General features: G+C 37.5%; 1 protein-coding gene across 2 annotated transcripts in view; it reads right to left on the bottom strand.

Moving 5' to 3' along the window:
• CHM (CHM Rab escort protein) overlaps window positions 1-24622 on the bottom strand; it is a 249951-nt gene that overhangs the window by 71349 nt on the left and 153980 nt on the right. For both annotated transcript variants that reach the window (XM_005902355.3, XM_070365658.1), the window contains exon 9: window positions 10535-10612. In XM_005902355.3, coding sequence (XP_005902417.1) covers window positions 10535-10612 — 78 coding nt within the window. The remainder of the gene's footprint in view (window positions 1-10534; window positions 10613-24622) is intronic.

Below are 24622 nucleotides of genomic sequence, written 5' to 3'. Positions count from 1 at the left end.
TCTTGTTGCTATTTTGAATTATTTTAAACTATTAAGTGTGGACTAGAACTTAAATATTTATTTTGAATGCTATTAATAGTAAGAGGAAAGTTAGGACAACTATTATGCTATAAGCTTTTCTAATGTTTAGGAACATAGAAGATTTTTCTTTGTTTAGAAAATAGGCTTTTTTTTTTTTTTCTTAACAGATCTAAGAAAAGGGGGAGGAAAAGTTGATTAAGTATCTTGTTATATTATTTACAGCCTAATAAAGCCACTATTTACAGCCTAATAAAGCCACTAAAGGCTTGTTTTTCTGTTAAGTGTCGCTTTCTCTTTTGTTCAAGAATAGCTATTTTGCAACAAGTGTGATAATGTTTTAAACCAAAAAAAACGGGGGGAGGGATAGAGCTTTTTTAATATCTGTTTCCACTTTACTTCAAAGGATGATCATAGAAAGATTTCTTTCAAGTGCTGTTTCCAAATAAAGAAAACACTTATGCATGGACATTATCAGGTCTCTGTCATCTGAAATGTGTTGGGACAATGAATCATATAGAACCCTCCATTGACCTTCTCTCAATGTGTCTAGATAAAACGATGAATATTAGAATCCATCTCCTTGCAGTGCCACAAGTTATAAATGTACTTTATAGGGTTCATTATCCAAACTAATGGACTAAGGGCAACATCCTTGAAATGGATTTACCAGCACTGACAAAGACAGTATGCAATATTTCAGGAACTATATGCAAATGTCTGCATGTTTCCTATATATTTTTATTATGGAAATAACACAATTTACTTTGTCATAGCTTTCCTTTTGAGACTAGAATTATTTTATTTGAAAAACACTTATGTGTTACTCCTCATAAAATGCAAACAAGTAATTTCAAACTGATGTCATATTTTAAATATATTAGCATAAATTAAAATATGCTACCCTAAATAAGAGCTATTTTTTAAAAAGAGCTATTTGCCAGGCATAAAGGCATTAACAGTAAAATGACAAATACCCAAGACCAATAGTGAAAGGAATTTAATGCGTATTTTAATAAAGGCAGATTATGATATGCTGATATTCTTAAATAAATGGCATGACACTGCCATCAGGCTAAACTATATCTTGTGATGTTAGATACATATATTTTTAATCAATTGACTACATATTAATAAATATATCAATATTTATGTGATTTTTTCCCATATAACTTCTACTTCCTTTCTCTTCCTCAGTTATATTTCTATGCATATCGCCTCACATTTCATCAAACTAGAGCTCCTGCTTTATAAAATACTTAATTAACTAAAGTATTTATATCTATTTTAAAAAATAAGTACTTAAAATCAGAAAGGCAAGTTAGTCTCCTGGTTTATGTTTTTATTAATTTTTTTTTTTCTTTTTCTGGACCATGACATGTGGCTTGTGAGATCTTAGTTCCCCAAGCAGGGATCGAACCAGGGCCCCTGCTGTGAAAACTGCAAACCCTAACCACTGGACTGCCAGAGAATTCCTTCAAGTCTTCTGTTTTAAAACATTCATACACAATTTAAAACACAAGGTACTTTGGCAAGGAAAAAGAGAAATCTGTTGATCCATCATGAAGCTTCAATCCCTATTTGTCCTGGAAACACTGACAAGCCTCTTTCTTACCTTTAACTCAGAGACTATAGAAAGTCAAGAGGGAATAATCTGGGCAGAAAAAAAGAGGCTGTTAAAATCTTCTGTATTTTGACAAGGATTCAGGTTATACAGATTTATCATTTGTCAACACTCAGGTAATGAACACTTAAGATTTGGGTACTTTACCACATGTAAATTTTACATCAGAAGAAAAAGCTATAAACAAATATTAAACTCTAGTTAATGATATGCATACTGAAGTATTTAGGGGAAACTGTATTGCTATCTGGAATTTACTGTGAAAGTTACTGTGAAACGGTGAATAGGTGAACAGAGGGATAAGTATTTGGGTAGACATATGACTAAGCAAGCATGTTGAAATGTTAATTGTAGAATCTAAGTTGTGGATATACAGGTGATCACCCTGAAATTCTTTCCATGTTGGTGTAGAGTTTAATATTTTCACCATAAAATGTTGGAATCAAATTGGAAGAGGGAGTGATGTTAGTGTAAACCTTGGACTCCAATCTAAGTCTTTGCAAAGGGCTCCCATTTAAGTAAACCGCATAATTAAACCTAGCCCTGAAGCTTGTGGAGACCTCCTTGCTTGTAGGTTTCCAAATACTAACTGGGCTGCTTTCATGATAGCTACAGCTTTGGTAAAAGGCAGACAGTGATTTCAGAAGTTATGGTATTAACACTACTGGGGATCACTCAGAACAGAAGGATGGGTATGGAGACTGGAGAGCTCAACTATGCAAGGATAATATGCCAATAAATGTGCCTATCTATGCTGACGCTTCTGGATTAAAAAGTGATTCTCACAGGAGGAGGAGAAGGAGAAGGAAGCAAATCAGAATCACACCTGGGGGACTTTTTCAAATTATAAGTACCCCTGGAGATTCTGATAAGCTCCCAAATCCCAGGGAAGAATCACCATGGAGTGTGTCACAGCTACTGTTGTATCTTTATGCTATCCTAGGTGGAAATTCAAGATTATTGCTATAGGAAAAAAACACTGATTTCTGCAGAAATTGAGGTGACAGTCATATATGCCTAGTCAGCCAGATAGATGATAACAATACAACTTACCTGATAGTCTCATGCTAAAGTTCTAAGGCTCTAGGCCTGAGCAAAGCTGTTCAAACCAAGACACATTTAAGTAAGTGATAAGATTTGTTTTCCCCTCAGATACTTACTGTCATATATTAGGCCTAATTGGGAGAAAAATGAGGAAGGAAATATAGATTTGGGACCTAGACTTAGACTTTGTATTATAAAGATTAATATAAAAAATTATGACATTCAAGTAACGGAAAACAACAAAATGAGACCTTAAAATAGCCTCTGTTCACCCCTGCAACATGAACTTGAGGAAGCCATTAAAGATTAACAGCATTCTGGATTTAGTTGAGGACCTTGCTGAGCCCCATAAATAGTAAATTGAGGAGGAACATGATAGGAGTTCCCAGTTACAGGGCGCAACAACCAAGCTGATCATAAGAATCAGTGAAGCCACACAGAACATTTCTAGAGCTGAGCTTTCTATATTACAACAGTTATACAGTCCTTGGTTCAATAACATGAGGGCACAAATAGCAAAATTAAGGTAAGAAAGAAAAGAATCAGCAAGATGAAAACTCTTTATCTGGAATTTGGTCCAGGAGATAAAAATAATACTAAAACAAGTATCCATTCTCTATAATCTTCAGATTAATATCCCAATTACTTTTATAAGGAATACATAAATCACACATGAAATCATTAAAAGAAAAATACATTAATTAAAGGAATTAGAAGATTCCCAGTAACTGAAGAAAACAGAATAATACCTCTGCTCACTATGCCCTTTCAAGCTTTCTCAAACATATTATTTCAAATGCCACCTTTTTGATGAAACCATTCCAAAACACCTATTACTCATTTTTATTAGGTAAATATCTACTACAACAGTCTCAAACATGATTATAACTCCAAACCTATGGCTCTTTGTTGTAATCAATCCCAAGCTCTGTATTCATATTTTTAACTATTATCTACTTTTTTTCTGGATAGACTCCAAATGCCTTTTTAACCTAGCATGCCCCATACCTGAATTCTTCATAGTTCCTCACCTGCTTCCCTTCTTGGAATCCCAGTCCCAGTTAATGGCATGACCAGCAGTTACTAGACTTTCCTTAGATTAGAAATCTCTTTTCCCACATCTAATCTGCTACTCAATCTTGATTTCACCTTATAAAGACTTCTTGAAACTAGCCTTTCCTCAACATCTCCACTGACACTGCCCTAGACTCTTGTTAAATCTAATAAGACAATGAATGGATTGTTAGCACACTGGTAGTTCGTTAAAAATAATATTTATGCCATATGTGTGTGGCATACAACCATGTACCAAGCACTGTTCTAAGAGGTGAAAGCTTGGTGGTGGGGGGAACAGCAGAGTATTAGGGAATGTTCTTTGCAGGAAGTGATACATCAGCTGCTTTTGTTTTAGAAAAGGCAGAGGAACCAGAGATCAAATTGCCAACATCCGCTGGATCATCAAAAAAGCAAGAGAGTTCCAGAAAAACATCTATTTCTGCTTTATTGACTATGCCAAAGCCTTTTACTGTGTGGATCACAATAAACTGTGGAAAATCCTGAAAGAGATGGGAATACCAGACCACCTGACCTACCTCTTGAGAAACCTATTTGCAGGTCAGGAAGCAACAGTTAGAATTGGACACGGAACAACAGACTGGTTCCAAATAGGAAAAGGAGTACGTCAAGGCTGTATAGTGTCACCCTGCTTATTTAACTTCTATGCAGAGTACATTATGAGAAACGCTGGGCTGGAAGAAGCACAAGCTGGAATCAAGATTGCCAGGAGAAATATCAATAACCTCAGATATGCAGATGACACCACCCTTATGGCAGAAAGTGAAGAGGAGCCTCTTGATGAAAGTGAAAGTGGAGAGTGAAAAAGTTGACTTAAAGCTCAACATTCAGAAAACGAAGATCATGGCATCTGGTCCCATCACTTCATGGCAAATAGATGGGGAAACAGTGGAAACAGTGTCAGACTTTATTTTTTGGGGCTCCAAAATCACTGCAGATGGTGACTGCAGCCATGAAATTAAAAGACACTTATTCCTTGGGAGGAAAGTTATGACCAACAAGCAGAGACATTACTTTGCCAACAAAGGTCCATCTAGTCAACGCTATGGTTTTTCCTGTGGTCATGTATGGATGTGAGAGTTGGACTGTGAAGAAAGCTGAGCGCCGAAGAATTGATGCTTTTGAACTGTGGTGTTGGAGAATACTCTTGGGAGTCCCTTGGACTGCAAGGAGATCCAACCTGTCCATTCTGAAGGAGATCAGCCCTGGGATTTCTTTGGAAGGAATGATGCTAAAGCTGAAACTCATGTGAAGAGTTGACTCATTGGAAAAGACTCTGATACTGGGAGGGATTGGGGGCAGGAGGAGAAGGGGACGACAGAGGATGAGATGGCTGGATGGCATCACTGACTCGATGGACATGAGTTTGAGTGAACTCCGGGAGTTGGTGATGGACAGGGAGGCCTGGCGTGCTGCAGTTCATGGGGTTGCAAAGAGTCGGACACGACTGAGCAACTGAACTGAACTGAACTTAAAGCAGTTAAAACCAGTTAAAGCAAGCAAATAAGAACATTTCAAGAGAAGCTCAGGACTTGCAGGGGAACAGAGGCAAGTAAGAGAAATACAAGGAACCAAATAGGGAGAGAAGACAGATGAACTGACAGAGGCAGGCAAAGGTCAGACCCCAGAGTCTCACGCGTCATGTTAAAGGGGTCATGCGTCATTCTGAAGTGATATAAAATCACTGAGGCTTTTTACATAGGGAAGGACAGAGCCAGATCTGCATATTGAACAGATTTCAATGTATAATTATCTAATTAATTTATTTGTTCTTTAATGTACCCCAGTAGACTCTAAGCTCCATGAGAACAAAGACCATGATTGTCTTGTAATGTGCTATACCACCAGTGCCTGGCACACAGATGACAACTGTGCATGGATGCCTGAATACATGATGGATGATGGAAGTATTCAATATATGTGTATAGTGCAGAAACAGAAACAAAAATTACAGAATCTCTGATTTAGCAGGTAAAGAATCTCTTTCCATCGCAGTGCTTCTTCCAAATCACTTCTAATTACAGAAATGGAATGTAAAAGTAACAAATCTAATCTTGTTATTCACCCATTTATAATTATATTACCATATGTAAAATAGATAGCCAATGGGAATTTGCTGTACTACTCAGGAAACTCAAACAGGGGCTCTGTATCAACCTAGAGTGGTGGGATGGGGAGGGAAGTTCAAAAGGGAGGGGATATATGTATACCTATGGCTGATTCATGTTGAGGTTTGATAGAAAACAACAAAATTCTGTAAAGAAATTATTCTTCAATAAAAAATTAAAAAAACTACATTATAATCTGAAATACCATTAATTATAATCTGAACTCCTTAGCATAGCACAGAAGGATCTTCCCAATATATCTCCTCTATGGGATTCCAAAGTATCCAATTACATTAAAAACTACTATTAGCTAACAGATACTAAGCTCTTGCTATATGGATTCTACACACTATCTGTTCAATTCATACTCATAATAACCAAATGAGATAGGTACTGTTGTGTCCCACTTTCAAGATAAAGAAACTGAAGCAAAGAGAGGTTAAACAACTTGCTAAAGTTCACTCAACTAGTAAGTGGGGAAGCCAGAACACAGATCTAGGCCTACATGACTTTAGAGCCTGTAATCTTTATACACAAGGGCAAGATTCATGTTTTATTCATCTCTTTATTCCCATAGCAACTAGCATGTGATTGGTGGAGGTTAAATATCTAGAATATTACCACTACCATCTTGCAAATTGGACATACTAAAATATGAAATTCAGTGCTTTTCTTATTTAATGAAAAATGGTGTTAAGAATCAGTCACCTCACCCTGAGTCTAACATACTATTCATTATTAACTTCCAAATACCTGGGAAAGGTACAGTTATTCCTGACATAAGAAAAAAAAAAAAAAGATATCTCCAAGAAATAGTAATAGCAGGAAATCTAGTAAGTGAGACAGCTGAAGTTCACAAGAACATTAGCTGAAGTAATTAGATTCTGACTATTGGTTACAGACATGTCTGGCCAAGGTCATCCATACCCTATGCTAATATCAAATACTGCATTGCTAAATGGTGAAATCAAATTTACAAGAGTTTTACATGGTCAGCATTCCTACAAAGGAAAAGAAAGCTGCTCAACAACAGCATTCAGTATTTCCAAAAACAGTCAACAGAGGGCTTCAGTATTAGAATTTAATGAGAGTGTATAGAAAAGAACTCCTGATATATATGTCCTCTGAAAATTAAGAAAGCAGAGTCAAGGATAACATAGCCAAGAGAGCACAGTCAAAGTGGATCTCAGGAGAGTACATTAAACAAAAATGAAAAATAAGATATAGCTCAAAGTAAGTATGGATTTAGTTATATATTCCATATTTCTCCTCTCAAAGTTTGTACAACACTTTGATGTATAATCACCACGCTAAACTCAGTGCTTTGATCATTTATGCTTCTATTTGCTTTCCTCAATGAAAGGTTAAAAGAAAAGCACAATAAAGCTATCATCAATTTTTAATATTCATTTTTTTAAACTTAAATCTATTGAGTATAATGGATGACAGGAACCTGCCTTGATTCTGGGGATACTACAGCAGTGAGATCCTGCCTTTTCTTATAGAGAATTTACAATCATATGAGGGGACCTGAGTTGTGGGCCTGGCAGAGGGTTCTGATCTAGTCTGTGGGATCAGGAAATAAACTTAGACCTCTGAGGTCTAAGCATGAGGTCTAAGCAACTGAAGCATGGGTAGCTCTTAACCACACCAAAGAGGAAAGAGGATGCCAAGTGTTCCATACAAGAAAATAGGGGAGACAAGACAATCTAAAACCATAAGGAGACAAATGCAAACGTTTGCAAATTCCTTGATTAATAAGCCTATAAAACTCAGAATAAACAATTGTTTGAGTCAACCTGGATTGCTTAAAAAGAAATGTATGCTGGATATGCCCAAATATAAACTCAAGGTTTTTCCCTCAAAAAATTATCCCTCATTTATATTCAAATCCTGACAAAATATCTATTACTGGTAGGTCTCTCAATTATTGGATTTTGAATGACAAAGTAATAGTATTTGTGAAAGATAAATTAGCCTGAGTCAACTTCAGTCAATACTTGCTTTAGATGCTTATAGAGACTCTTCGACTTGATACAATGGATTTTTAGTGAAGGTATGAATTTACAGTTTTGAAGTACTGGTTGTCTCTTATAAAGAAACTTTTTAAAGATCACTTACGCAATTTAGTAGTGAGAATACTGTACATATCATGAATATTATAAATGCAGGTCAAATTTTTAACTGTCCCACTATTAAGGAAATAAATATTTATGGCTTGGAATAAGTTTTCCAATATGAGAATCATACACAGAATACAAAATGGCTATATCTTAAACACCCCAAGATGGACAATAAAAAGATATTCATTGGAAAACTGACATTCTAGTAAAGTAATAATAAACAGTGTAAGTAGCCATTTTGCAATTTCATTTATATTCATTAAAGTAGACACATACAACCTGTTCTAACATTTTTTTAAATTTTTCACTGGACTGAAGATTACAAATATGTGAGAATGGACTATATTTGGGCATATAAAACATTTTAAGATAATTTATTTCTAAGTGCTAAGGAAAAACTAAGTACTTTTTAAGTACTTTCAGTAACTCAACTAAAGCATGTCATATCTGGGAGGAGACCCAAAATCTACCACAGAGTCCATCTAATTCATAGCCAAAGGAACTGGCCCAGAGACAAGTGACTTGCCCACTGTCCCTCATGGCAATGACAGAGTTCCAGGTCTCCTTTTACTCCAGGGTTACCTGACCATTGCATGCCTTAAGAGTTGTTAAAGAATAATTATTATGTTTAAGATCTTTCTACACAGATAAAAAAGAAATGAATTAAGACCTAGAGTGCCTAGTCCATCATGGAACATAGTACCAGTGGCTAAATCTTGAATTTTACCTTACAGATAAGTGTTTCTAAGTTTCATCTAAGGAGTACCTACATAATATTCAGCTGGAGGTGTTCCTTAAAATTGCCAATTTCCTGGCTTCACTCTAAGCATATTATCCAATTTTACTCTGCCAGCATGAGGCACAGAAATGGGCATTTTGTTTTACATGTTTACCTATTACCTAGTGATTTACAGACACATTAAAATTTGAAAACTACCAAACTTTGGTCTTTAGAGCCTGAGCCCTCAGCTATCTGTTGCAGTCCAAGATCTGCAGCAGACCACAAAGAAGAGTTCCTCTATTTAGAGTTTGTAATAAAAACTAAGTCAAAGTTAAGGTAAATGCAGCCTTTAGTGCAACAGATGCTTTTTACTGTCCTAACAGATCCTTTAAGAAAAACAACAATCACGAGCCATGCGAATTCTTCATGTCACTAAGAGTAACATGTAGGACTGGAATGAGGCCTCCAAAACGTAAAAGGATCTAAGTAAATAAGCACCAAACAAGCAATTCATTATCTAGCTTTCCATCATGGATACATACTCATGCTTCAAAATGAATGCATAAGGGAAAATGACTCTAAGAATCATAAAGAAAACTATTCCGTCATGAACCTCCAGAGAGCCCTCACATATCAATATATCTCGGGCCTGTGGGGTAGATTTTTCACTGTAGATTATTAATGTTTCACTTATGTAGTACCTTTCTGTTAAAGTGCTAAAGATAATTATATGCATTTAAACCATATGTCTATTTTATCTTATACTAAATAATTACTTTCCTTGTCTAAATATTACATATTCTAGTTGAATTTGTTCTCTACCATATCTCAAAATACTAGTTATGACACTATAGCTGGCCTATGAGAAATTAACACTTTATGCTACTTGGACTATATAAAATTATTGTAAAATGAAAAAAACAGCTTAAATTTTATATTTTTAAGATTCTAGGTCCAGATATTAAGGTATTTTATGACCTGAACAATACTACTTCTTTATGTATCCCTAAAAACAGTCATACAAGAGATATGGATCAGTAAATACTTAGAAAAAGAAAAATACATAGCAATTTAAACAGCTCCTAAAATTTGATGCAGTTAGCCCATTTATGTTTAAATGTAAAGCCCAGAAATAAAAAAAAGAAAAAATACTACTTAGTGTAATTTAGACAAGAATATATTTTAGTAACTGAATAACAAATCCTAGAAAAATAAAACTGAAATATAAAAATGAACAGATAAAGAGATCATGTTCAGCTTTCTTTAAAAGCAGATACATTCTTATTTCAATCCTAAACCAGCCTGCAGGCCTGATATGGTTGTAAAGGAATTCATCCTCAGATAACAGGGCAGCATAGTTTATGACAACAATCTACCTAAAAATCATTAAAGTCTTTTCTCTTGGAGTGACATGCATTATCAGCAGAGATTAATCTGATGAGTCTTTAGGTGAGATCCATTTTTAAAAATGCAATAACAGAGGGCTTTGTTGTCATCTGATGAAAATCAATTAGAGGGGGTAAGGCCACAAGGAAAACTAACATCACTCATCACCTACCCCCGGCAGCTGAAATGATTTGTCTTCTGAGCTTGGATGATCAGGAGTTATAGTCATATTGCAGGGAAATTAATTTAGTTTCTATATTCTGAACTCATTTTCCTTGTTCTGGAGGATCTAAACACAAATAACTTTTAATCAAGGTTGATATGTTATTAATACCAAGGAGGATCTTTGAAGAATCATTTTTTAAAAATCGACTTTAGCATTTTTCACTTGTGCTTGGGGGTGTAAATACAGGAAGGTAACTTATATCATCCTTACTTTCCAGATTCTTTATCCACAACAAGGCACTGTACTGAATGGCGAAGACAATAGATTCCACCAAACACTGCACACATTCTAGGAAGAGAATAGGAAAATGAGGATTAGAATTCTTGAGTTGAAAATTAAGGTAATATAATGTTTTTTAAAATATCTAACACCTAATAAATGTAACTGGTCTTAGAAAAAAAATATATTGATAATTTATTATCTTTCTATCATGGTATTAAGGATATCTCAGAGATAAGATTAATATTTTAATGCAGCAGAGGTATTAGTGCTAATAATACAACATGAAAACCTAGAATTGTGACCAAGCTGAAAGTATCCATAAGCAAAGCTCAGTTATCCCCCACTCCCAAACCAGCTACTGACTACCTAAGGTACATAGGCTACAAATAGCCTCAGGAGGTGATGGATGAGACCCCTCCACAACAGAAGTGACCACAAAGAAATGCTAAGGGAAAAACAAGCTGGGAAGGCTCTGGAAATTTTACTTACCATAAAAGTAAGCACAAACTAAATCAGGAACTGAAAACCAGAGCAATAAGCACACGAGTTAATGCTACAGAAGGTCTAAGGAGTTTGTCTAACTCATGAATCTAGGGGCTGGAGTTTTAATGCCCATGTAGGGAAAGCAGAGGCCTTAGGATTCAAACAAGGCAGGGAGTAGAGAATGAGATATTCTCTAATAATATCTGGATCCATAAAGGACTACACTTTAGTGAAAAGGTGATCAAGGGGGGAAATCCAGTGACTACAAGACAGAAAACATTAAATTGTTTTATCTAAAGCCCTGTGTGGGTTTCCACGATGGCTCAGTGGTAAAGAATCCATCTGCAAGGATGTATATTCTTCTGTATTTATTTATTTATTTTTTGAATTTTATTTATTTATTTTTTATTTTTTAACTTTACAATATTGTATTTATAACCAGTGGTCTTCTCTCACATAGACTGGAAATCTGAAATTACACTATTACATGATTTGAGAAACTGTGACTGAGCAACTTCACTCACTAACCAATAAAACATCATGAAAAATGGCTCTGTGCCAGTGTGTGTGCTCAATAGCTCAGCTGTGTCTGATTCTTTGTGGCCCCAAAGACTAACCTGCTAGGCTCCTCTGTCCATGGAAATTTCCAGGCAAGAATACTGGAGTGGGTTGCCACTTCCTACATCACGGGATCTTCCTGACCCAGGGATCGAACCCCGTCTCTTGTGTCTTCTGCATTGGCAGGCTGATTCTTTACCACTGGCCCCACCTGGGTCAGTAGTACCCTGGGAAATTTTGTGGAAGCAACTGCTAAAACTTTCTAGAACAATATGACCTCAATCCAGGCTACATGAAATTATCAAAAACAGAGTTCCCTTATGATGAGCTTATAATCCAGTACAACAGATGAAGAAATACATCTTATCCTGAGTGAGAATTAACAGACATAACAAACAGAAGGATTAGATTCCCACAAAACCTTATTCAGATAGTTAAAATGAGTATACTAAAAAGGGATGGATTAAAAACATTAAGAATGATGGAAAGCCCAGGAAGAAGACTGTGGTAGACTGAATAATGCTCCCATCACAGATGTCCACATCCTAATCTCTGGAGCCTGTGGATATGTTCTCTTACACAGCAAGAGGAACTCTGAAGATGTGATTAAACTAAAGATCATGAGATGGAGAAATTATCCTAGATTTTCCCAATGGATGCAATGTCATCAGAAAGGTATCTTAAAAGAGGAAGCAGAAAGGTCAAAGTCAGTGAAGATGTGCAGATGGAAGCAGAGGTCAGAGTCATGCCACTGCTAAAAGGGGGTCACAAGTCAAGGAATGCAGGGGGCCTTTATAAGCTGGAAAAGACAAGAAATAGATTCTCTCCTACAGCCCCAAGACAGAAGGAGCCCAGCCTATTCATTTTAGGCTTCAGACACCCTGGAGTGTGAGACAACAGACTTTCATGGTTTTAAGCTAATAAGTTTATGGTGATTTATTATGGCAGTGATAGCAAACTAATATAAGACCCATGAAAGTGAAAGTGAAGTTGTTCAGTCATGTCCGACTCTTTGTGACCCCATGGACTATAGCCGACCAGGTCCCTCTGTCCATGGGATTTTCCAGGCAAGAATACTGGAGTGGGTTGCCATTTCCTTCTCCAGGAGATCTTTCCAACCAAGGGATTGAATGTGGGTCTCTGACATCGTAGGCAGATGCTTTACTGTCTGAGCCAGCAGGGTGTCTCTTAATATAAGACCCATAAGTATGTGAAAATGATTATGACAGAGGGGGCATTACAGACTAGTGGGGAAAGAATGGATCACTGAAGGAGTGGTTTTGAGACAATTGATTTATACCATATACAGAATCAATCCCAGGTAGATGAAAGTATAAATATAAAAGACAAAGCTTCTGGAATATATGAGGATATATTTTGAGTTCAGGGGAAATAAATATTTCATAAATAAGATACAAAAGGCTAAATTGTAGAGAAAATGTTGAAAAAAGTATTTTTAAATGATAAACACTTGGACAACAAAAGAAAAGCCATGGACTAGGAAAGACATAAAAAAATATCTTACAAATTATCTAAAAAATATCAGTTTGGATAATAATTTGGCCATGTCTAATAAAGTTGAAGATGCATATGCCTCAGTTCAGTTCAGTTCAGTCGCTCATTCATGTCCAATTCTTTGCGACCCCATGAATCGCAGCATGCCAGGCCTCCCTGTCCATCACCAACTCCCGGAGTTCACCCAGACTCACGTCCATCGAGTCAGTGATGCCAAGCAGCCATCTTGTCCTCTGTCGCTCCCTTTTCCTCCTGCCCCCAATCCCTCCCAGCATCAGAGTCTTTTCCAATGAGTCAGCTCTTCAATGAGGTGGCCAAAATACTGGAGTTTCAGCTTCAGCATCATTCCTTCCAAAGAACACCCAGGGCTGATCTCCTTCAGAATGGACTGGTTGGATCTCCTTGCAGCCCAAGGGACTCTCAAGAGTCTTCTCCAACACCACAGTTCAAAAGCATCAATTCTTTGGTGCTCAGCTTTCTTCACAGTCCAACTCTCACATCCATACATGACTACTGGAAAAACCATAGCCTTGACTAGACGGACCTTGTTGGCAAAATAATGTCTTGCTTTTCAATACGCTATCTAGTTTGGTCATAACTTTCCTTCCAAGGAGTAAGCGTCTTTTAATTTCATGACTGCAATCACCATCTGCAGTGATTTTGAAGCCCCCAAAAATAAAGTCTGACACTGTTTCCACTGTTTCCCCATCTGTTTGCCATGAAGTGATGGGACCAGATGCCATGATCTTCATTTTCTGAATGTTGAGCTTTAAGCCAACTTTTTCGCTCTCCTCTTTTACTTTCATCAAGAGTGCAACAATTCGACTATTAGGTATAAATCTTACAGACTCTCAGACATATATACAAAAGATGTGCATAAATATATTTTTTGCTGTATTGTTTTTTAGACAGCATGTCATAGTGGTTATGAGGAAGTTGCTGACTGTCTTAGTTTATATCCCAGCTAGTCCATCTAGCAGTTATGTGACCTTTCAGTATCCTATTTTCTTCATCTATATAATGAGAATAATACTATTTATCTCATATAGGATTCTTCTGGAAATTAAATGAGTTAATATTTGAAAAGAAGATACACAGTGCTGGCACACAGTATTACATAAAGCACTCATTCATTAAATAAAGGTACTATTTGCTATACATCACATGTAACCCGAATATCCATCAAGAAGAAAATGAACCAAAGAAAATATAGTATATTCATATGTGTGATAAAGAATTTAACCTGGCCCATAAAGACATCTAGCCTTTGTTTCTGTCCTCTCAGAAGTGATCTCTAAGCCCTTGAAATGCCAAGCCTGAAAGACATGTCCTTGTTTGTCCATGGGCCTTGGGTCACCAGATAGTCTTAACAATATGACTTATGGTGGGGACTGGCCATACCAGAGAGTCTTAGGGTAAGGACTAGCCTAAGACTAAAAAAGATCAAAGTCTGATTAAGGATGGAGACTTTGGGAACTGTGATATCAGTTAACCTCTGGTGGGGCTAGAGACTGAGATCAGCTCCATGGGTAAATCAGTCACACTTGAGTGATGGAGCTCCAATGAAAGTTCTGGACAGTTGAAGCTCAGCTGAGCTTACCTGTTTAGCCATCCTTTGTGAAAACGTCTATACAACAATACCAGGAGAGTAACACTGCCTTGATTCCATGGGGAGAGGACAACTGAAAGCTCCACATTTGGAGCCACCCTGAACTCTATCTTATACACTTCTTCCCTTGACTGATCTCAATTTATACCCATTCCTTGCAATAAAGCATAACTGTGAGTTTACAGCTTTTAGAGAGTTCTGGGAGTCCTTCTAATGAATCACCAAAACTGAGACTGGTTTTGTGAACACCCCAAATGTGTAGACTGTGTTAGAAGTACGGGTGGTCTTACAAGGACTATAACATATAACTGTACAGTTGGCTTAATCTCTCACATTGTTGGAATGTTGCTGTTCAGCCACTAAGTCGTGTCCAACTCTTCAACCTCATGGACTGCAGCACATCAGGCTTCCCTGTCCTTCACTATCCCCCGGAATTTTCTCAAACTCATGTCCATTGAGTCAGTGATACCATCCAACCATCTCATCCTCTGTTACCCCTTTCTTCTCCTGCCCTCAGTCTTTCCCAGCAGCAGGGTCTTTTTCAATGAGTCAGCTCTTCACATCAGGTGCCCAAAATATTGGAGCTTCAGCATCAGTACTTCCAATGAATATTCAGCATTGATTTTCTTTAGGATTTATTGGTTTGATCTCCTTGCTGTCCACGGGACTCTCAAGAGTTTTCTTCAGCATAACAGTTTGAAAGCTTCAATTCTTCGATGCTCAGCATACTTTACGGTCCAACTCTTACAACCGTACATAACTACTGCAAAAACCACAGCTTTGACTATACGGACAAAGTGATGTTGGCAAAGTGATGTCTCTACTTTTTAACAGGTTGTTTAAGTTAGACATAGCTTTACTTTCAAGAAGCAAGCGTCTTTTAATTTTGTGGCTGCAGTCACTGTCCACAGTGATTTTGGAGCCCAAGAAAATAAAATCTGTCAGTTTCCACTTTTTCCCCTTCTATTTGCCATAAAGAGATGTGACCAGATGCCATGATCTTAGTTTTCTGAATGTTGAGTTTTAAGCCAGCTTTATCAGTCTCCTCTTTCATCTTCATCAAGAGGCTCTTTAGTTCCTCTTTGCTTTCTGCCATTAGAGGTGGTGTCATCTGCATATCTGAGTTATTGATATTTCTCCCAGCAATCTTGATTCCAGCTTGTGCTTCTTCCAGCCCAGCATTTCTCACGATGTACTCTGCATATAAGTTAAATAAGTAGGGTGACAATATACAGCCTTGACGTACTCCTTTTCCTATTTGGAACCAGTCTATTGTTCCATGTCCAGTTCTAAATGTTGCTTCCTGACCTGCATATAGGTTTCTCAAGAGCAGGTCAGGTGGTCTGGTATTCCCATCTCTTTCAGAATTTTCCACAGTTTATAGTGATCCACACAGATGACCACATTAGATGTCTAATCAGGATTAGACAGGATAATTCTTCTTTGAGGAACTGACATTTGAGTTAAGACCTAGGTGATGAGAAGAAATCAATCATGTGGAGATCTGGAGGAAGAATATACTTCGCAGAAGAAACAGCAAATTTGAAAATGTAAAAGTGCAGAGTAGCTCGGTGTATTTGAGGGAGAGAGACAGAGAGAGCCAGCAGGGCTGGAACGTAGTGACTAGTGAGAAATATCACATGAAATGCGGTCACAGAGATAGTCAGGGGCTTGATCATGCAGGGCTTCAGAGGTTAGAGTGAAGACTTTAAATTTTATTCTAAGTACAATGAGAAACCACCAGAAAATTTGAGTAGGACAGTGACATAATCAGATTTGTATTCAAAAAATAGATGAGCCTGGCTGCTGTTGAGAGAATTGTCAATGGGGCAAGAGTAGAATAGGGGAGGGAAGTTATGTCTGCAGTAGATCAGTGAGAGATGATGCCGGTCTGAAGCAGGGTTATGGCAAGAGAGATGAACTGGAGAGACTGGGGACATATTTAACACATAAATCTGACAAGATTTGCTGATGGACTAGATGTAGCAGGAAGATGTCCTCCTGAAGACAAATTTAAGGTAATACACCTATCCATGAGAGCAGTCTCCCCTCTGAAATGTGTGAACAATCAAATGTTACTGCTCAAGTCTGATAACAGTATTGCTGTACAATAAGTGCTTTGAAGGGCTTCTGCAGAAACATTCTTCTTCCACCTGGGGTGTCATTATTAGGGTCAGCTAAGTCTTACCAACTCAGTAACCATAACTCCTGACCATCCTTTAAAATTACTATTTAATACTAATTTCTACATGGGAGGGCATGATGAAGAGATTAGTTTCTGTGCTTTCAAGGAGTTACCATGTACTTGGAAGGGCACAGCACTGTTGATAATTTAAGAAATTATATGGTACAAGTATCTGAGTCCAGTGCATCTTTTGATGCAAGTTTCACACTCACTGAAAAGGTTGTGGGCAGATGGATTGCCCTTTAGGCACTGGCATCACTCTGGGAAGGCATTATCATCATGCTTAACTTAGAAAAAGCTGTCAAAAAGCAATGCATAGCCTTCATAAAGCTCATTCCCAGAAACTGTCCCTATTTTATAGATCTCAGCCATATATCTAGCTTTCCCTGTTCTTGGTGACATTCTGTGGATGATATATTCTCTTTTATTTCCCCAGCTTTTCCACCTGTCCTTAAATTTAACCTTCTATAGGAAAAGTCACAATAAAACTATGTATTGGATGACAGAAACACATCTGTATTAATAACTGCACCAGGGGCCCAGAATAAATTAGCACAAATTATAGAGTACAAGTCATCATTCAATTTTTTAACAATAAAGTCTTCCCAAAGTATTGGGGGTCAATTTACATCCTTGGGTCACAACCTAGGTTCTGTATCTACAGTTCTTGTGTAAAATGGCTCCCTGGTTTATATAAGTGTCAGAATCACTTTGCCAATTCAATGATTCTTCAATATAGCCTATCACAATGATATCCACAGAGCTTTTGATGAGAAAGCACTGGTATTTACTGACTACTCTTTAAACAAATTATAATTTAAACTAAGTTGTTGATAAAATTGAACTTTTCAGTCTGAACACTCAGGCTAATAGCCTCATGTTTCTTATTTGCCACATGTCTGCTAAATCAAATTCATTTAAAAACAGATTTTTCAAATTCAAAAGAAAGCCTTGTTCAAATTTTTGGGATGTAGCAAACAAGTCTACAGTAAACCAACCAACATATGCCCTTCATGAGATTTCTTTTAATTTCCTTTCTCAGACTTTCTCTGCTGATATCCTCAGGCTTCCCAGGTGGCTCACTGCTCTCAGCTGCAGGAGACGCAGGAGATATGGGTTAGCAGGTTCAATCCCTGGGTCAGGAAGATGCCTTGGAGGAGGAAATGACAATCCACTCCAGTATTCTTGCCAGGAAAATCCCACGGACAGAGAAGCTTGGCAGGCTGGACTCTATGGGGTCTATGGGGTCACAAAGACTCAGACATGACTGAGCAACTGAGCTAGGCTTGATATGATATACTCATCTCTTATTTGAATACTCCTTATTCAAATCCTTGATCCATTTGCCACTTAATCTTCAAAACTCAAATTGTACAAATAACACAGGTAAAGAGGTATCAATTTTGAATCAGGCAATAACAGATTTTTATGATTACATCCAGAATTATATAGGTCCTTCTGAATGCAGATACATGAATATCCAAGGCAAGTATCTTCAGAGATCCCTACATAATGACTCCTGGATCTCTTCCATGAGTTGAAATATATGTGTGCAGCCATCTTCTTAGAGATATAGTCTTGCATTCCATTTTTCTGCCTTCTAAAACAGTCCTTCAGATAATACTCTTTAGCTTAGTATTATATTTTACTATATACAAGCTCTCAATGTCAACTATAAATTGGGAAGCACCTCAAGAGTTACTATGCCGACTCTTCAATTATTTATAAAAATACTAAAAACAAAGAAAGCCTACTGTAAAAATCTCTCCATGAAAGTAAGAGCTCATTTTAAACTACCCATTTGTTCCTTCCTTCTATTTAAACTAGATCTCTATGCATGAATAAACATTATCCCCAACTCTATGGTGAGAGGACATTTCTTTTTTCTTTTTTTTTTAATTAATTTATTTTAATTGTAGGCTAATTACTTTAGAATATTGTAGTGGTGTTTGCCATACACTGACATGAATCAGCCATGGGTGTACATGTGTTTCCCATCCTGAACCCCCTCCCATCTCCCTCCCCATCCCATCCCTCAGGGTCATCCAAGTGCACCAGCCCTGAGCACTCTGTCTCATGCATCAAACCTAGACTGGAGATCTGTTTCACATATGATAATATACATGTTTCAATGCTATTCTCTCAAATCATCCCACCCTCACCTTCTCCCACAGAGTTCAAAAGACTGTTCTTTACATCTCTGTCTCTTTTGCTGTCTCGCATATAGGGTCATTGTTACCATCTTTCTAAATTCCATATATATGCATTAGTATACTCTATTGCTGTTTTTGACTTACTTCACTCTGTATAACAGGCTCCAGTTTCATCCACCTCAGAACTGATTCAAATGCATTCTTTTTTTTTAAATTTTATTTTATTTTTAAACTTTACATAATTGTATTAGTTTTGCCAAATATCAAAATGAATCCATCACAGGTATACATGTGCTCCCCATCCTGAACCCTCCTCCCTCCCCATACCATCCCTCTGGGTCGTCCCACTGCACTAGCCCCATGCATCAAGTATCGTGTATCAAACCTGGACTGGCATCTCGTTTCATACATGATATTTTACATGTTTCAATGCCATTCTCCCAAATCTTCCCACCCTCTCCCTCTCCCACAGAGTCCATAAGACTGTTCCATACATCATTGTCTCTTTTGCTGTCTCGTACACAGGTTCTTTTTAATGGCTGACTAATATTCCATTGTGTATATGTACCACAGCTTTCTTATCCATTCATCTGCTGATGACCACCTAGGTTGTTTCCATGTCCTGGCTATTGTAAACAGTGCTGCAATGAACATTGGGGTACACATGTCTCTTTCAATTCTGGTTTGAGAGGACATTTCCTAAAGCAGTCTTTGGTACAAAATCTATCAAAGGCTTTTTGAAAATCTGAATGTTCACTGGCTCCCTCTTGTGCACACCTTTTTTACCCTCTCAAAGAACCCTGTTAGATGCTGAGGTATAATTACCTCACAAAACCATATTCTTTCCTCCTGTGGGTTATATGTTAATAACTTCACCCTTTAGCTATTTATTAAAAAATTGACTCTCAGGTCAAATAGTTAGCCTTATTCCTCTGTGGTTCCTTGGGCTCCTTCTTTAAACTATGTATGCTCTACACCTTCTCGATACCCCAAGGGAACTGATTGTCTTCAACTGCCCTTTCCAAACTGAACCTCTGCTCAAGTCTCTCACATTTTAAACTGAGAAGGTTGACAAACAAAAGTGACCCAGACCTCTGCAATCCCAGATACTCACTTATTTCCTTTGTTGGCAGATAGCAATTCATATAGTAAAATAAAACAAAGGATAGTCACTTCTGTTAGACAAATCCTAGAAAAGGCTTGCAAACCTTTTCAGTGCAAAGGTTAACAGTACTGGCTTGGGACCTGAAGGTACAGCTATTAGCCATGATTCAGCTCAGGCTGTGTAAAAGACTGAGAGTGTTCAAATTAACCAACTAGTCACCTGCACTGTATTAATTTACAACAGGCACAAAAGTATAAGGTATGGACTTAGCCCTTTGTTAAGCATGTGAGACAAATGACATTATTAAGTGTAATAGCCAGAGAAAAACTGAAGATTATATGGTAGAGACTAAAAGCATTATAAAGGAGTTTACAGAAGAAAGAAGTCAACATGTTTAAAGAGATGGGGTTAAAGAATGTCACAGCCAGAGAAAATCTCTACAAGAGCTGGACCAATTCCCTGTTATAGAATCAGAGAAGTTAAACTACTTGCTGAAAAGCACAGAGCTTCTTGCACCCAGAGGTAGTGGAGGGAGATCTGATGGCTAACCCTGAATCAAGCCTTGAAGAGGAGTAGGTTAGGCTGTTGAGGGTGAGGGCATGTTTCTCTCTAAAACATGAGAAAATATAAAGAAAGGTGAGAATGCACATAGATATCTAAATAACTGAAAGTAAAGTGATAGTCACTCAGTCATGTCTGATTCTTTGTGACCCCATGGACTATAGTCTGCCAGGTTCCTCTGTCCATGGAATTTTCTAGGCTAGAATACAAAAGAGCATAGTCATTCCCTTCTCCAGGGGATCTTCCCAACCCAGGGATGGAACCCAGGTCTCCCGCATTGCAGACGGATTCTTTACCATAGGAGTGACTAGGGAAGCCCAAGAATACTAGAGTGGGTAGCCTATCCCTTCTCCAGGGGATCTCAGTTCCTGATCCAGCAATTGAGTGGGTTTTCCTACATTTCAGGCAGATTCTTTATCAGCTGAGCTACCAGGGAAGCCCAATAACTGAATGGACGGATAAATTCTGAAAAGACAAGAAGGAGCTGAATGATCACATGATCATAGAATATGGTTATAGAAGCCTTTGGACTTGATGTGGCAAGCAACAGAATGCCACTGGAAGTGATATGTCAGCTCAAAGAAGGTGGTAGATACTGGGAGCAGGAAAGCTGCTAGGGGTTACAGCAGGAATTCAGTTAAGTGATAAGTCCTGGATCAGGACAGAAGAGTGCAAACTAAGGAAAACATATCTACAAGAAATTGAGAAGAAATAACAGTAGTTAGGACAGAGTCAAAGGTTAACCCCAATATTTCTAGGCTGTCAATTTGTGACAAGAAAAATTCCACTGGAACACTTGTGGTTTCCTTAAGGGGTGCTCAATTTATATAGTAACTCAAAATACAGAGGATGAGATGGTTGGATAGCAACACTGATTCAATGGACATGAGTTTGAGCAAACTACAGGAAATAGTGAAGGACAGAGAAGCCTGATGTACTGCAGCCCATGGGGTCGCAAAGAGTTGGACATGACTTAGTGACTAAACAACAACCACAATAAAATCCAAGTCTAGACTTAGGGAATGGTATATGCGTGGTACAAATACACTACCTATCACCATTGTTAACTATGATGATGCAGTGAAGAATTGCAATGAAGATGATGCAATGAAGAATGAATTGATGCAATGAAGAATGAATTGATGCAATGAAAAAGAATTTTGGAATGGCTATAATAATAAGTTTTGAAAAATCTCAGTTTGGTGAAAAATATCATCCTCTTAAATGTACATATAAAAATTGTCATTTATCTACAACAAGGAGTTGCCAACTGGAAGTCCATGGGATAATCCACCTCTAGGTAAGTTTTGAATGACCTCACAATTTAAAAAAAATTCCCTTGGCATATACAATCTGGACCCCTGGTTTCTCTGCATAAGAGAAAATTTGTCAACACTGAGTTTGCAATCAAGACTAATGGTCGTATAGCAGCTTCTTCCTTTAAATGTGCCCTGTGCTTAAGAGTTCACTGTGGTCCCTATCATTCCCTCCATCTCCTCCCTAGTTCACTTCCTTTCTATGACTTGACTGGTCACTGGAGACATTTGTCATTGCAATTCCTATGCCTCAGTCATTCACTAAGACTTCTTTTGATATTTTTATTTACCTTGATATAAATGTTCTATGTTAAACAACTATTATTCAAGATGTTGTGCATTACAATTTAAAACACGGATATTCTTGAGTATACTACCCAAAGCAATCTATAAATTCAATGCAATCCCTATCAAGCTAGCAAAGGTATTTTTTAGAGAACTAGAACAAATGATTTCACAATTTGTATGGAAATACAAAAAACCTCAAATAGCCAAAGCAACCTTGAGAAACAAGAATGGAACTGGAGGAATCAACCTGCCTGACTTCAGACTATACTACAAAGCTATAGTCATCAAGACAGTATGGTACTGGCACAAAGACAGAAATATAGATCAATGGAACACAATACAAAGCCCAGAGCTAAATCCATGTACTTATGGACACCTTATGTTTAACAAAGGAGGCAAGAATATACAATGGAGAAAAGACAATCTCTTTAACAAGTGGTGCTGGGAAAACTTGTAAAAGAATAAAACTAGAACACCATACACAAAAATAAACTCAAAATGAATTAAAGATCTAAATGTAAGACCAGAAACTATAAAACTCCTAGAGGAAAACACAGGCAAAACACTCTGACATAAATCACAACAGGCTCCTTTATGACCCACCTCCCAGAATAATGGAAATAAAAGCAAAAATAAACAAATGGGACCTAACTAAACTTAAAAGCTTTTGCACAACGAAGGAAACAATATGCAAGGTGAAAAGACAGCCTTCAGAATGGGAGAAAATAATAGCAAACGAAGCACCTGACAAAGAATTAACCTCAAAAATATACAAGCAGCTCCTGCAGCTCAATTCCGGAAAAATAAATGACCCAATCAAAAAATGGGCCAAAGAACTAAACAGACATTTCTCCAAAGAAGACATACAGATGGCTAACAAATACATGAAAGGATGCTCAACATCACTCATTATCAGAGAAATGCAAATCAAAACTACAATTAGGTACCATCTCACACCAGTCAGAATGGCTGCCATCAAAATGTCTACAAGCAATAAATGCTGGAGAGGGTGTGGAGAAAAGGGAACCCTCTTACACTGTTGGTGGGAATGCAAACTGGTCTAGCCACTATGAAGAACAGTGTGGCAATTCCTTAAAAAACTGGAAATAGAACTGCCATACAACCCAGCAATCCCACTGCTGGGCAAACACACCAAGGAAACCAGAATCGAAAGAGACACGTGTACCCAAATGTTCACTGCAGCACTGTTTACAATAGCTAGGACATGGAAGCAACCTAGATGGTCATCGGCAGATGAATGGATAAGAAAGCTGTGGTACATATACACAATAGAATATTACTCAGCCATTAAAAAGAATGTATTTCAATCAGTTCTAATGAGGTGGATGAAACTGGAGCCTATTATACGGAGTGAAGTAAGTCAGAAAGAAAAACACCAATAGAGTATATTAACGCATATATATGGAATTTAGAAAGATGGTAACAATGACCTTAAATGCAAGAAAGCAAAAGAGACACAGATGTAAAGAACAGTCTTTCGGACTCTGGGGGAGAAGGCAAGGGTGGGATGATCTGCGATGGGAGGGGGGGTTCAAGATGGGGGACACATGCACATCCATGGCTGTTTCATGTGAATGTATGGCAAAAACCACTACAATACTGGAAAGTAATTAGCCTCTGATTAAAGCATGGCTCAGAGGTTAAAGTGTCTGCCTCCAATGCGGGAGACCCAGGTTCGATCCCTGGGTCGGGAAGATACCCTGGAGAAGGAAATGGTAACCCACTCCAGTATTCTTGCCTGGAGAATCCCATGGACGGAGAAGCCTGGTAGGCTACAGTCCACGGGGTCGCAAAGAGGCAGACACAGCTGAGCGACTTCACTTTCTTTCTTTCTTTCTTTAAAACAAATTAATTAAAAAAACAAAAAAAAAAACACCCTTTTTTTCCCTCAAAAGATCGTTGTGATGATCTGATAAAGATGAAGACAGATTGTGAATTATAAGCTATAAAAGTTTAAGATTATCATACAGAAAAACCAGCTAAAGTATGGACTTAGGAACTAGAAGAAGATTGATGGTAACAAAAGGTATTATGTTCAAGTTTCCTCTTAATTCTTCTTTACAAATAAATGCTCTAAAGATCTTAAAAAAAATAAATAAAATATGGATCTTCTAAATTAAAAAGAAATCAGTTCAAGACACAGCAAAATGCAAATGTTAATAGAACGGGTAGAATTCCAACAGTATCCATTTTTTGTTTTGCTATACAAAATATTGAAAGAGGGAAAGGTATTTGATGCCCCTAAGTGACCACAATTAAGCAGAGTGTTTCCATTTTAAGTT

This window comes from Bos mutus, chromosome X (assembly GCF_027580195.1).
Source record: "Bos mutus isolate GX-2022 chromosome X, NWIPB_WYAK_1.1, whole genome shotgun sequence".
In the NCBI taxonomy this organism is placed as follows: Eukaryota; Metazoa; Chordata; class Mammalia; order Artiodactyla; family Bovidae; genus Bos; species Bos mutus.
This window is presented reverse-complemented; position numbering and strand designations above follow the sequence as displayed.